At 30.5% G+C, this 16,930-nt stretch overlaps 1 protein-coding gene across 1 annotated transcript in view; it reads right to left on the bottom strand.

The window, feature by feature from the left end:
* Smp_148740 (hypothetical protein) overlaps window positions 1-16,930 on the bottom strand; it is a gene marked incomplete at both ends in the record, with an annotated part of 153,904 nt that overhangs the window by 81,376 nt on the left and 55,598 nt on the right. The window contains 3 exons of the mRNA XM_018794744.1: window positions 9,502-9,876; window positions 11,525-11,857; window positions 14,222-14,383. Coding sequence (XP_018649125.1) covers window positions 9,502-9,876; window positions 11,525-11,857; window positions 14,222-14,383 — 870 coding nt within the window. The remainder of the gene's footprint in view (window positions 1-9,501; window positions 9,877-11,524; window positions 11,858-14,221; window positions 14,384-16,930) is intronic.

Raw genomic sequence — 16,930 nt, 5'->3', positions numbered from 1 at the left:
TAGAAATAATTGAATATAACCGAATAGATTAAGTTGAGAAAATTATAACAAATATATAGGTATATGTGAATAAAAACTATCACTATACACATTTCAAACGATTTCATGTTGACAAATATTTGACCAATCATAATAAGAATAATTTATAATGAATTCCGAAGTATGATTGGTCTGTTGTTGTTTTTTTTCTTTTTTCGGTTTCTAGTTCCAATCATAACCAAAAATGAATTAATAAATTATCAATAATAAAATCACTAAACCAGAATGGTTAAAATGTCTGTGAAATATTGTTCTGTTCTTGGTAGCTAATAGATTAAGAAAACTATATTTCGTTTACTAGATAATATTTTCGGTTGATTGGATAGTAGAACATATTTCTTTGCAATGGGTATAGGTCTAACGGAAGAACTCACACCTGATTTTTTTTCTGTCATATAGTTTTTGAGATAAAGTAATGTATCTGTTTTGTAATGATAAGATTTATTTTTGACAGCGGATGTACAGTACTCTGTAAAATAGTTGCATAAAAATACATTCATTGATTTTCACAGTTAAAATCACGAGTCAGTCTGAGCTAGACCGATTAGTAAACCTGGAAGCACTGGACGCTTTTTTCTTCCTAATATGGTAATGCAGTTTAGATTGACTCGTGATTCCAACTGTTGAAATCTTACAATCTCCACAAATCCTCATATCATTGATTCATTTTGGTTTAAATTCAAAGGATTAATAGTCATACTTGACCCCAGATCGGTTGATCTGTTACTTCACACACAATTGCATCATCAGATAGTTTGTTTACATAGATCAAAACAAAGGCGGATCCAAAAATAGTTTGACTATGAGTTTATCGAAAAAGAGTTCATGTTATGACTGGATTCAACAGAACTGTTTACACTGACTAACTGTAAAAATAATTCATAAATATGTTAAGTTTCAAGGCCTAATCAATTAAAACCTTGTTAAACAGTATTTATGAGATGTTGAGTGATCTGATTTAAGATCACTTATGATTATGTATTTCGAAACATTAAAATGTATCTATGCAATTCATCAGTTCATTAGACAACCCAGCACATATATATAATGAAACCTATCAGTAAATTTTATTGTCGTCAAAAAAACATGTTCTCTGCATTGTTAAAGAGTGTAACAACTTGAAACAATAATAAAATGTTAAAGAACACAAAATGGAATATACAAACTTGTCACCCACGTAAAAACATGCTGACTAAACACTGAAAGAATGCTTTTCAACATGAATATATATATATATATATATATATATATATATAAGTCTCTCCTTTATTTAAAATATCATTTGATGTTTTTCACAATCAGTTTTAAATTGAAAGGGATTGCTTTTGCTTGTTACCTTTTTTCCATCATGAATCTTCGAGGGAACTATATGAGATTGTTAGGTAACTGATTAAATAGTCATAATGAATGGAAAAAACCATAAACGTTTTGTTGCATAGGTATAATTTTTAAAACTGTTTCAATAACCAAATATGTAAAAAGAACCTTATCAAAATATGTTTACGCGAATAGTTTTTACCCAAGCTAATATGTATGTTGACATTTGTTTCAGGAATTTTGTTTTTAGGATTATATGTCCAGTATGTGGATTTGTAGAAGTGGCAGTATTTTCACAGTTGAAATCACGAGTCATGGCCAGGGAGCAAGATCTGTGTCGGGTGTGAGAAAGTTATCCACCCCTAGACAATGGATGAAGGGTTGCGGAAGATTAAGAGTTGATTGAAGTTAGAAATTAACATCATCGGATATCGTCTCAGTGGTATGGAGGGTAAGAGTTCGCGTGAGACTTAAAATCCTGGTTCCAAGTTCCTTGTGCGGAATCGTATGTCTGGACTGCTGAGGAGTTCATTACTAGGACGAAATGGCTGTCTGGTGCTTCCACGTTTTCAATAATGATATAGTTTGGGTAACTCTTGATTTCAACTGTGATGGTTATATATCCCCTTTACTAAAAAGTGAGTTAAATGGTGTCTTTTACAGATGCCACAGGAAATTATAATTCAGTTAAGTTTCAATTTTAATAGAGTTTTTCATAAAATTCAATTTTTATTAAATGTTATTCTAAGAACAAATCCATATTAAAAACAATGGCAGAGGACAAAAATAATAGATAAAACAACTCAAAATATGCCTTTCTATTTGTTTTGTTAATTGTTGCGCAATATGTTTGTACAGATTTATATTTTCCCTAACGAACTTAATTAGGGAAAATATAACTAACTCAATTTAATTATTCACCTTATCAATAGCATATCTTTCGCACTTACAAATGTTTACACGAGTACATACAATTGTCTTACACTAAATCCCTTTAGACTTGATTTACAAAACCTGTTTGCTTGTATTATTTAATCTTGAGTTAGCATAAAAGAGTTTATATACCCTCTAAAAGGAAACAAAATACCATTACTAAGTTTTGTAATAATAAGAATATTACAAATATATCATCATTGTATTGTTATGAACCATTCATTCAATGTTCAGTCTATTTTCTTTAGAAGAAAGGGTTTTACTAATGCGAAAATCTAAAAAGATCAGTAGTCAAAAGGAAAAATTAAAGTATTTAAATAAGACCCCGTACCTTCTTTATAAACCAGACCGTCCAAACATTACCTATAAAATAATGATATTAAGTTATTCGGAAATAGATTTCCGCAATATGAGCAGAATAAATTCAATAAACAAATAAATTAAAAGCCAACTTCATATATATATATATATATATATATTATGGATTGGTTACATAAAGATTTATGTATGGGATCTCACTGCTTTATCTCCAAAACTTTAAATCAGTTCATATATAAAATATGTACCATAATGGAATAGGAGTTCAGTAAGAAGCAACTCATCAATAAAACAAACTGAAGTAAAACAGTTTCATTGTCAATATAATTCAAAGATTTTCATTGTATGAAAACGCTGTATATGGTCAATAGTTTACATTTCTTTTATTGCTTATAAATATTTAATCACTATAGTGACTTCCTTTTAGAGATAACACTGTTGAATGTAGTAAAATTAATAAATTAACTTTATCAGTAATGCTTTCTCAAGTGTCACAATCAATAATCATCATATTAGTCAAATAAACTTCCTGAGTTCCATAACCTTTTATAAAGAATATGAAATTCACTTCAATAGAAATAAATAACAAAGAATTTCAAAAATTGTAAATTTATTGACGACAGAATTTATTTATATATTTCAAACGACTTATATAAGTCTCTATTATTCATTAATTCTTCTCCCTATATATATATTGAAAAACAAATGGATCTATATATATATCCATAGGCATAATTTTTGTATCATATTTCTACTTAACTTTTCATCAATGAAGTGAAGGAAAAAAATTATCTTTGTTGCTATGCTACATGAAATCATTTTTATTAAATGAAGCTAATTTAATTTGTCATAAGTTATGTTATTCCATTAAAATAAATGAATAAATTGCATAATACAAAATTCCTATTGAAAAGAAAAAAAACAAAAACAAACAGAATATTACCGAACCCTGAGAAGTTTTGTAAAAAGGTACAAACGAAAGTACAAACTAACTGATAATGATAGATCAAACAAAATATTGAATTGAAAAGAAAAAAAAAGAAATGGACACTTTTGTTTCAAATGCTACAAAATCTAACATTCACATACAAACACACACACATAGAGAAAAACAGTAGAGAAAGAAGATTAATAGGAAATGAAATAAATAGGAATTTTGGTGATCATGCTTCCTGTCTCAAGGTCTATCTTAGCGCAAATGATGATTATGTCTTTTTCATAAAATAATCTAATAAACAGAAATAAGAGATGAATAATATATATATTTTTCTTTAATAATCATATAGTTAAAAATAATAATTATATGTTAAGAAATCGGATTAGTGAATAAGTAAATACTAGACCGTAAGGCTAAAAGATGAAGGAAGAATCTGGATAAAAATAAAGTTGGCAAAATTTATAAAATAGAAGTTTCCAATTATTATCTTTGAATTTTATTTATTTATTTATTTATTTGAACATATAAATATTGGTATAAGTAGGCACCAGATATATATGCGCCACACGAATCTCATTTGATTTGTGTGAGGGCTGTGATACTGCTCGGGTGCCCAAACCGAAGCAGGTGGTTTTCTTAGGAGGCCACAACCGGAGCCTTTGAACTAAAGATCTGATCCGCAAGGTAGTGGAGCATCGTGAGGAGATGCAGTCCCATGATAGCCGATGACTAACGATTGATTCATACGCCATTTGTTCCCTCGGGATACTGGAGCCCAAGGGACACCATTGGCTTAGAATAAGGGTTTTCCAGATCCCCTAGGTGAACTTTCCGTGTCTATCAACCCGGTTAAAGCGCTGGACATTCACTTTTCGTTCTCTCTATTTTGTAAACAACACCCCTGCCACGAGAAGGCAGTAGGTAGGACTTCCCTGGCAAAGGCTACATACGCATGGTTGTGTGACAGTATTTCGAGAGGGAGAGAGGGCTCTCCCCACTCTCGGCCGTACCAAGGTATTCCGGGGTTGTAGAATGATATATATACTTGTCATTCATGTTTTCGCTACCCCAATGGCTATATACTTTAAAATGTACATTTCATTTAAATCCAACCACATGAATGTAGCTTTCTGGACCAAAAGATCTTTATAGGTATCATTACCAAGGTTTAACTTGATAATTTTGGACAAATTCAGCATTGGGTAGATTGTTATAAATAACAAAATAATATTGTTGTAATATCTCAATGGGTAGAAAAATTAGATTTTTTGACGTTTCATGACTCCATGTAAGCCACTTCTTTAGAGAATAAATATATTAACATTCTCTGAAGAAGTGACTTATGCTGAGTTACGAAACACCAGCAGATCTAATTTTTCTACACATTAGGATATTACAAATATATTAATTTATTTAAAACGATCTTTATGTCTAGTTTTACACTACGTATATTGCAGTGAAATAATGAATAGAAAAATTATTGTTCACATAAATAGTAAAATGCTTAAAAATATAATAGGTTCAACTAAATAATCGCGCTCTGGAGCGGGACTGGTAGGTCCTGGGTTCGAATCTCGCGAGGCGGGATCGTGAATGTGCACTTCTGAGGAGTCCCACAATAGGACGAAACGGCCATCCAGTGCTTCAAGGTTTTTCATGGTGGTCTAGCTTCAATTGACTGATGATTTCAACTATTAAAAAGGTAAAACTTGTTGACTTGATTTATGCTTCAACACACTGTCATTATTGATTAATGAAAGTGTTGAAAATATTCTAAATATTCTATATCATTTGACAAGTTGACAGTTTAGGCAAAATAATTTGGAAATTCTTATCGTGTGCAATCGGAACACCTCTTTAATATCATAGCTGTTTAACAGTTAAGTTGGGAAAATTGATTTTTACTAATATCTGAAAAAATTTTTTTCCATTTCCTAATTAATAATAAAATCCATTTTGAACCACCTCTAAATGGTAAGGTGATATAGACAGGTTTTTTTTCAACAAAAGCTACAGTAAGACTCACTGTGCCATGAACTTTCCATCTATTGATAAAATTAAGTGCAGTACAAACGGGGTGCCTATTTGCATCGTATTTGCATAAACGACGCTATTGATGATGATGTTAAGTTTTTAGACAAGAAATTCATTTTCGTTTTTTTTGTGAAATATATTTGATTTTCAGAAAAAAAATTTAACAATTTCCTTTCATAATTGAGTCACGATAAATTGATGACCGAATAAAAAAGGGTATAAAATACCGAAAGTCTTCGTAACAGTTATAAATCAAAAAGAAAAAGCAAAACATGTTGAGTAATTTCATACAAAGTACTTTAACATTTATGATAAACAGTAGGATTTTTAAGTGATATTGACTTAATAAACATTCATCTATTATATCAGTTTTACGAGGTTATGAATTACTTTGATTTGAAATACTATCGGTTAGTGATAAAGCTGAATGTCTAAAAACTAAAATGAACTAAACTTTGTATTGAACTACATTAACTTTTTACACCGTGTATTGTATATGAGCTCATTTTTAACCGTTTTATTCTGTTTATTTCTCTTGACAAAATGATTGACATTAAGCCATATAACATTAGAAAGTTAATTTTCTACTCATAAAGGTATATTATAAGTAAAGCATTAATTTATCATTAAAAAGTAATCATTTAATTTTCAGTTTATATGAAATTATAAAGGCTAAACCTGGTCATAATTATTACATAACAGTTTCAAAATTGATTAACATCTATATGTTACAACGGTCTTCTGAATAACGGATACCTTAGAGGACGCATCTCGTGATTATTTTGGTAAGTGTAAATACTCAAGTGTGCACAATAATATACCTACTATATATGACTAAAGTATTGATATATAGATGTAAAGCAACTGTTATGTAATGCTTTATTATTCGGACCCTTCGACGATTTCAAAAATCAACTTGAACTTCATTACCTAAAGTAAAGAAAGGAATCATTTATAACTCTTTTATTATTTCTGTCTATAGAAGTGTTTGTGGAGAATATTGGTTTGCATAGTTTACAGATTGACCATTTTAGCCAATTTAAAACAGAAGGCATCGCGCAGTTGCTTTATACTTGTATATGACTTTTAATGTGTGGGTTTACGACCATAGCAATCACCGGACCCAACAAATTTTATACAGCTGATTAGGTATCCGACGGTTTGCATTCTGAACCCCCGTCAAATTGTCACACTGTTCGACCACACTTCAATGCTAACGGTTAGTAAATGCCCAACATTCAATATGATTGATGTTTGATAGCTATAGTTGCTCTCTAGGACTCCGGAAATTACTTCCCCAAATCAGCCACTAGTAGGCTTATGGTTATCATGAGAATGAGGGATTTGTGGAGATTATTAGATGTTAAAGTTTATATGAAGGAATCGTCATGATTAGAGCCTAGTTATTTCTCAGTGGTGGTTATTATCAACGCTTTTAAAAAGTTATAGAGTATATAATAGAGTTAGTGAACGCAAAAATCCCCATATCAAACTGCGTCACGAGGAAAGCTCTTAATTGAAATCCTGAAGGAAAAAGGAACACAGAAAGACCAAGGAACAGATTGCGTCGGGAATTGGAAGCAGATATTAAACGAATGAAAAGCAACTGGAAACAACTGGAAAGGATTTTCCAGGACAGACTTCGATGGAGAATCCTGCTGGGCGCCCTGTGAGTAAGTAAGTAAACATATCGGCTTACTTTGTAGTCCCGATTGTTTTATCTTAGATCTCGATTAAGAAAACCTTTCAAAATGATAAGTGATTAGAAGTAGTTATACGCAAACTTAAACATAGATTTCGTTTGTACCGATAGCCATCCATATAGAGCATGTTAATCTATAAAAATTTGATGTCTTTTTGTTAAATTTCAATCCGCGTCACCTAGAGTCACAATAAGGTACATACAGATAAGCTATTCGAACTTTAAAACGCCAAGATATACAGTTGATCTTTTTTAATATTTTCGATCATAAGCAGCATGAATAGTAGTATGTCGAAGAATCACATTAACAGCAAACATTGAACTGAGTATCCTACAGAATAATTGAAAATTTTGTTTTTATCTATATTTATTTAGTTTTTGGATATATCAATAAATCTATTGGTTAATGAGCAATTACGATTATGAATACTCCGTGTTTCAACTACAATTACAAAATTTTCTAAAGTTCCAAGTACACAGTGTCACAGTAACAAAAAGCATCCTTTAAGTTATCGGATATGTTAACATTTATATATAGTTGAAATTTTACTTTTCATAGTGACTTTATTGAGTTGACAATCTAATTCAAAATATTTAGCAGTCGAATTAAAAATGATATACCAGCGTTACTTTAAGTTGCAGCATACTATCTAACTGCATAGGGAAGAATTATGATAATTTAACAGTCGAAAGAGTAATGAATTCTCAGAACAAAATCTCCCTGGATATTTTAAAAATCAATTCGAATGAGACATTAGGAGTTTTCCTTGCGTGCTTTGATACTATACAAATCATTTTGAGACTAAAAACCATAAATACTGTATTTATATTCACTTTAATTATTTCATTTAGATTTTGTTTAGTAACTATTAGATAAAGAGATCCATCACTTCTTTAAGATTATAAAAAATATTTTGATAGTTTCTGACTTTAGAAAAAATTAACTTTCAAAACGTGTTTACTACAATGATGAAAAGTAACAAAGACAAACAATATAGACGGACAATGAATATAGAATGCGTCATTTGAGTCAGGAAAATTTTAATATATATGGAGTACTAACATTCCCCATTCAAAATGAATATCTTATAAGATGTACATAAAATAAAGCTGACCAGTCAATGAGACAAAGGCATGGTGAACCTTAATGAATGGAGAGTGAGCAAGTTTGTATATTCATTTTAGACTATATTTATCAGATACTCAGTTGAAACACGTATTGTATTATGGAATATGATCACGTTTGATTACTCTTTGTATAAGAGTAAAGTAGACAAATGTGATTCGGGCAGAATTTGCACTTATAATAATCTCTTCGAATTTATTTACTTAAAGAATTTTATTCACTTGAAGGACTAGAATCCCAATTTTTACAGTAAATATGAACTTGTTTTAGTCACATTCATTCACTTATGTCTGTATTCATTTATAATCAATTTTCAAAGTCAACAGAAAACTAAATCTACTGTAGTAATTTTTTTCATATACCACGCTATCAAATATACATTTTTTGAAATAAAAAGGACAAGGCTGCTCGTGAGATACTGAATGAATATTTACTTTGTTTGAGAGCCAGTAAGGCGAGTTGATATATATGTCTATTCACAGTTGAAATCACCAGTCGATCTGAGCTGGACTGTCACTTAAAATCCGGAAGAACTGGACGGCTGTTTCTTCCTAGCACGAAACTCCTCAGCAGTCTGCATCCATAATTCCACTCGAGGGACTCAAACCCAGGGATTTTGGCTTCGCGTATGTTGGATACTATATTAACACACAAATACCAAGTCCTAGGCTCGAGTCCTACGAGTGGGATGGTTAGTACGTACTACTGGAGAATCCCATACTGGGACGAAACGGCTGTCCAATGCTTAAAGGTTTTCAGTGGTGGTCTAGCCTAGATCGACTCGTGATTTTGACCGTGAAGATTCTAAAATCTCGACAAATCCCTATACTGATATATGTATATGTTTGAAACTCTACAGGATGAACGTAAATTTCAATTTCCCAAACCTGTGAAACTATTTTCATGATCATATGAAACCTTTCATTACAAAATAACGATGTCATAAAGTCATTAGTTTTTTTTGCGTTTAATTTTGGCTTAGAGAATCCTTCCTGTCGTATAATGTGTATATATACATATATTTATATGACTAAACATAAGGTTTATTTTGAATTCAAGAGCAAAATATCTAATATAAACATATATAAATATTACCTGACAGTTTAATGTTTGCTCTTGGTAAATTTGCATGTTTATCGTTTAATCGAAATCTGTGCAGTATATTCGAATAAACATTGTCTTCTTTACCTGACATTGAACGTGGTGTATTTGTTTTGACATTTGATGCTGGATAAATGTCAACTGGATAACCTTTCGAAAGGAACTCAGACAATGCTTTTGTCACCTTGGTATTTTGAAAAATATCTAAATCACAGCCTTTATGCTTCCAATTTATAGAACTGAATGCATGTGGTTTATTACTTTGTATCGTTGTAAATGCTGAATCTGTATGTAGGACATGTTCAACAGATGACTGAATGCTTTTAATCTCAGTTGTTGATGGAGGCTTATGTACAACAAATTCATAGGCTGAAAATACATTAAAACACATATCTACGTAAAATTAATATCACAATAACTTGCTACAAAAATAACAATATTTTAAAGCAACCATCAGCCTATCTTAACAAAAACAACTTATGCATTGGTCGATGAATTATTTTTCTTAATATTAATTGGTAATTAACAGTACAACTACAGTAGTCCTATTTATCCGTAACTTTTACCCTCAGAAATGTGTCACAACTAAAGTGATTGATACTATTTGTACTGTTAAACTTTTTAATCCAATAATCAATCGACAATCATAAAATAAACTCAATCATTACTATTTTTTCAGATCCTTACAATGAATAAGATACTTCTTTTCTATTAAATAACTCTGAAGTATAGTCTCTTTTTAATTTTGAATTTGTTATTATGAGTAACTGTTCATTAAGTCTCAGTGATAAAAAAAGACAAATGGTAAACAATAGTCAACTCTGAAATGAATATATGAGTAAACTATTATAGACAGTTGACAAGGTTATATTATATGAAATATGATATAAAGATTAGATTTACATTTTATTTGTTTCGCTGTATCTACTTGTAAGGATTATCTGTTCAAACCCTATATTGATAATCTTGACTTGAACAATCTGAAACCTGTATAGTTGAAAACTGTGTTGTCTTTCAAGCCTATCACGACAATAGACAATAGTAATACAAACGAGTAGTAGATTCATGTCGCGGAAATCTGAACTTTCTTCTTAACGATAAACGATAATATATCAACAAATATGAGCGAACAATGATATTTTCAGTTTGATCATCATCAGCATCCACTCTAATATCTAGTGATATTTAGATGCCTATCCGAAGTTATTGAATCGATCCATGCGTATCAACGAATTCATCTGCTCCTATGGAAAAATCTCTGCTGGGCGCACTACCAGACATCTGAGCCAACGAGTTAGTGAACATTTACCTTTGTCGTCGGGAAGAGGTAACGTCAAAACAATACACAGCTCTGTTCTGTCACACTTGATCGATAGCGGTCATGTAGTAGATAGAAATATGTCATTTAAAGTGGTTTATCGTATCCCAAATAGTTCTCATTATGGAGTTTGATCTCATATCATACACAATGCAAGTCTTAGTATTCATAAGAAATTTATAATACCTTCATCCATTCCTTGCGTGAATTAACCTAGATAAAAGATTTTATTTATTTTTATTTTTCATACTCTTCGTTTACTTTCCTTCACACCCTTTTTTGAATGTACGTTTTATTGTCCAATTATCGAAACAACTCTTATTACGCAATCTTATAATTTTTAATGGTTGTTATTTCCCTATCTATTTCTTCAAGTCATTTACATACTTCCTTTCATGAAACATGGATTTGAGTCTTTGTTATTCTTATCCCAACTAATAAACCTTTCACCACACCACCAATTGGTACTTTCACATATCATGTTTAATTCACTAATCTAACCCACTTTTTTCACTGACTCTCAAGCTGCCTTGATTGACTGAATAACTTCGTACATGCATGTAAATATTACTGTACATTAGAGTGAAGCCTGATGTGGATCTAACTGAAGACAATATTGTTCACTTATATTTGTTATTCTAATTCACAATATATATGTAAGTCAAGTAAAATGTATTCGTCATGATTAATAAGTCATACCATTATATTTTTTCACCTTTCGACCCAGTAGTATCACCTCTTTGAAACTACGGAATATGCTTTTATTGGGTTCGTCCACTAAAATTTCAACATTGAGTGCGTTGATATTTAGCTTGTATTTCTCATAAGCACCGAAATTGTGTTGACTTTCAACTGAAATTATCGTACGACTGTTCACATAGTTGTCAGAAATCTTTTGTTTAAAAAGTTCGGATAAATCGATTGAAAATTTTAATCGAAATCCACGTGAATAATTAGTTTGTTTTAAATGACACATAAATGTGCCATTATGAAAGTCGAATTCTGGTGTTATTGATATTTGAAATGTATTACCTGTAAAAATATGAAATAATCAAATTAGCCAAGAAAAGCTCGAATTAAGAAGAGCAACAGACAAAATGTACCCGAAATCATCTAACCTGACAATAATGTTTGGCTTCCACGATCAGTTAATACACATAAGTAATGTAAGGTATTTCACTCTTCGAGATATAGGCTAATATTCTACAGACTTTATTCTGAACTTTATAATTATCACAAGTCCCTAATAAATAAATCTTCATGCCAATATTTTCGTAAACAATTCTGACCAATTAATAAATCAGCTCATTACGATCTAATTTGTTAAAAACTAAGATCATATTCAATAGTATTCATAAGTATTATTGTGGTGTGGTCTACTTATATCCATATAAAAAGTATATGGTGTTGGTCAGACATAGAATGAATTTTTGCAGAAGACCGATGAGGAAAGAACTGAGACAAAGCGCAGTCGGTAGGAAAATGCACGAACAATGGAATTAGAGAAGAAACAGTGAAGATTGAGACTGTTGGTTGTTAATTTGCAAATTAACTGTCCATTGTATGGTTTTCAGAATTTACTGAGATAGTCTGTAATGTTTGCTTAAATACATTCGATTGTCCCCAGTCGTGTTCTGTTCACTACATTATCACTGTCTATTATGTAATCTATATAATACAAGGATTTATACTTGTTAGTGATGTTAAAAAGAATTATTTTGATCAAAACATATACTTATTTATTAGGGGTGTTGCTGACATCCCATTTTAGAATTCGAGTTACTGAGCATTTACTTAAAAACATTCATCACATTATCTTCACTGATTCTTTATTTGTAATCGTTGATTAATCTTCACATTAAGTGACCAACTATGTAATCAATTTAAATTATTGTACAGCTCACATGTTTATTAGAATGTCTTAATACTTCCCACTTTTCATAATCTACCATTTAATTTATTCTGTTGCATATTAAAAATATGTAGTCGATCACAGGATTATAATTCGACCTATCGATAATTTTACTCACCAACATTTTCAGTGGTCTACACCCATAAAGTTCAGCGTCTAATTTTTATTTTGTAAAGCTGATTGTTCTGACAGATGATCGAAATAAAAACTGATTTGAAATGAACCCAACAGAAAGTAACCCTTCCATGTGTGTGAACTATTATGATGCAACGTGTATTTATCAATGCAAAAACAATGACATTAAAACATTTTCATCACAGTAGAGAAAATTCTAGTTAGAATTTCATTAGGTCTACATTTTCTCAATAACGGATGTTTTGCTTTCAGTAAATTACCAATTAAGTATGAAATGTGTTTTTTTCTTGCCCATAGTTACAGAAAATGAACATGATTTACAGTCTTATGTGTTTCCATTACTTTTACCGTAACTGAAACTTCACCAAAATATTATCCTTTCTATGAAGAAAAAAGTTTACAAAATGTAAAAGTTTATTCGATATTCACGTTATGTATATCCATATGAAGTTGTCGATTTTGTCATTTATATTACAGAAATCAAATATTGTAATAAAATCGTTGTTTAGAGTCAAAGTACCCTAAACTATGTTTGCTAAACCGATGAGTATATATATATATATATATATATATGCATAACTGTAGTACATTATAATGTATGCCATATTCATGATGTCATGATGTATTTTTTCTAGTTAGGAAGAGAATTGGACATCCAGCCTTTGCGAGATATTTTTTAAAAAGAAACATTGCAATGTAATAAACTAAAACAGTCAAAATTATAGCCCATTTATGATAGTAGAATGCATTGTACTATAGTATTGCAATCACGTGGTGTTTGACCGTATGAAATTTTGATAATAATGATAGAATGTTTTGACTATTACTATTTGTTAAAATTTCACTGAACTTATATAAAGGGAATTCTTATTCTGTGTTATAGAAACTATAATGGCTATAATTTTTAGATTAAGTACAAACGGAAATGTTTTTTTTCCAAAAATGCTAATTGAGTTACCGTGTTGAAGTAGATTCACAGTGGGAGGTATCAGAAAGCGATACTGATGAATTACTATCGTAAACCTATTCTCTAGTCAAAAACAAACTCATTGGAGAGAAAAATACAATGTCCAGGTAATAGCTATTTTATCAAAAAAGCTATTTAGTACCGGATAAAAATTACTTGTCTGTACTAAAAAAAACAATGTTTTTGAAGTAACCAATTCGGATGTAATGTCAGATTTCTTACCACGTCACAATACTTTATCCGTAGCCATCGACTGCACTCAATGAAAACAGTTATAGAATATCGAAATAAGAAAATAATTTACGAAACTATAATATAATGCAAATTAACTCATTCTCACACGTAATGCCAATTCATTTATAATCGACATATGTTAACTCACCATCCATACAAACTTTATCTTCTAATGTAATGGTTTTCGTTTTATTTGATTGACACATTGAACTGTAGTAAGATAAACATACAGGTGTATTATAACAAGATATACCGCAGCATTGTACATCGGTTACATTTCTTTCACCTTCATCATGATTAACACCAATTTCTGTAAGTTGATTTGAAAAAAAACCAAGTATTTTATACTTATCAATTAATTAATGTATTTAAATGACACATCATTCAAGTATTCAATAAAAGTGAATGGTATGTTAGGTGTCTGATACTACTAATAACTTATAAATTTTCATAGTTTAAATCATGAGTCAATTGAAGTCAATTGAAAATAATGACATCTCCACGAAACCCCTTATATAAATTAGTAATAATGAATTATAATTATGAAATGGTATTTACTTTTGTTTCCTGGATTGGGTAGGATTAAATCACCAAGAAAATTATCAACATTTTAATGTGAATTAGATTACTTCATGAATTAAGTCTTTTGAAATGCTTCGTCATAAAAAATTGTAAATTATTCTTACAGTCTATTTATTTATTGACGATTCTTGAAAAAAAGAAGAGAATAATTGATGTACAGTGCAAAGATCAGATCTGGTTGTTCAGTTTTTCATTCATTTCTTTTATATTTGCCACAGATGAGTTATTTCTTATTAGGCTCTTAATAAAAGTATCCAACTAATCGCGGATTAATTCGTATCTATTCTTAGCTATTCATTCACTTCATATTATCTGCTAAATTATGTTTCAATCCACTCAAATAACTCTTTAATTAAACATGATTTAAAATAATGCCCTTTCATTAACAAATCAAGTATCATGTATGAAATTAATTGATTGATTAATTAGAATGAATTTTTCGGTTTGTAAATTGTGAAATTTTGTCCAGTGGTTTGTTTACTGCTATAATTATAATCCTTGATCATTTGCTGGAATTCTGGTAGAGACATGTTTTTTGTCACTGGATTTTTTTTGGGGGGGGGGAATAAAAGTAAATTTTCCTCTACAAACCTGTAAATATTTTATGAGCCTCTAATCAATAAACCTATAAAACCAGTCTATTGTTTATAAATGTATTTGTGTGTTATTATCAAAATATGTTAACGATTGCAACATTTATTTCTATGTCTTTATTAATCTTATTAATTGTTAACGCTTAAAAGATATCAGAAGGGGTTTTGTGGATATTATGGTAATTTTAATAGTTGAGATCATGAATCCATTGAAGCTAGACCACCATAGATGAATGAAACTGCTGTCCAGTGCTTCCAGGTGTTCCATGGTGGTCTAGCTTCAATTGATTCACGATCTCAACTATTAAAATTGCTTAAAAGATACTTGCAAAGGGTCAATTATGCATCCATGTTTAGATTTTAACATTTATTACTGTACAATCTGTAAAGACATGGACATAAAGTCATAAATAAGAAATGAAACGGCCAAGTTTATTCCATTAGGTAACAGTTCGAGTGATATCTAATATGCCAGTATGTCAAAAACGATTTTTATCTTTAATAATAATAACAAAACGTATTTCAATGACGAATAATAAATTTATGGTGAGTAAACTCATGAAGTAACGTTTACACACACACACACACACAGACATACACAAATAGAACTACAATTTTAAAAGTAAAAAATATTTTTATTGATGTGATGCTTTTCCATTTTCCTATTAAATATACAATAACAGCTAAGCAAAATTTTATGTTCATTAACTAAGAGGAATAAAAGAATATTTAAAATTCTACGTTTGTATTCGTTTTCTGGAAAAATAAAATCAATTTTCAAACAGGTAATTGATTAGAAGTATGTATTAAGAGTATTTAATATTGCTTTGTATCGTAGATGTTAATTTTGTAAATCCTAACTTCGGTAATATTAACGGTAACAAGTTTAATCTGATTAACCTTTTTCAAACTTGTTTAAAAACATCAAGACAGTTCTACTGTACGGAGCTGAAACGTGGAGAACCACCACAATCATCATCATAAAGATACAACTATTATTAAATAGTTGTCTACACAAGATACTCAGTATCCATTGGCCGGATACCCTCAGCAACAGACTACTGTGGGAGAGAACAAACCAGCTTCCAGCTGAAGAGGGAATTAAGATATTGGAAGTGAATAGGACAAACTTTGAGGAAATGACCGAATTGCATCACGAGGGAAAGAGGAAGGCCAAAGAATACATTACGCCGGGAAATAGAAGGAGATATGAAGAGGATGAATAACAACTGGAAAGAACTGTAAAGTATTGCCTAGGACAGAGTTGGATGAAGAGTGTTGGTGGGCAGATTATGCTCCTCCACGAGGTGTAACAGGCATAAGTAACAGCAACAAGTATACAACTGTGGATGCTAACCACTAGTGATAAGTAAATCCTTTGACTTTCTTCAAAAGTTTTTTGATATCAACAGATAACTTGATAATATCAAAATAATTGTGTATTTCATTCACACAATAGTCAGCTTCATTATAGTTGAACTTTCTAGTTAAATATAACGACAAAATTAGAATTATTGTAGTGAAGAAGAACACGAGTGGGGAAAATCGGATGTATTGAGACACAAATTACAAACTATCTCACTAAATTCTGATAACCATACAATGAATAGTTAATTTGCAAAATAATTGTCTCAATCTTCACTATTCCTTCTGTAAATATCAGTTCATCTTCTCTAATTTCA

This window comes from Schistosoma mansoni, chromosome 1 (assembly GCF_000237925.1).
Source record: "Schistosoma mansoni strain Puerto Rico chromosome 1, complete genome".
Lineage (NCBI taxonomy): Eukaryota > Metazoa > Platyhelminthes > Trematoda > Strigeidida > Schistosomatidae > Schistosoma > Schistosoma mansoni.
Note: the sequence above shows the minus strand (reverse complement) of the source record. Positions and strands in the feature narration are given on the sequence as shown.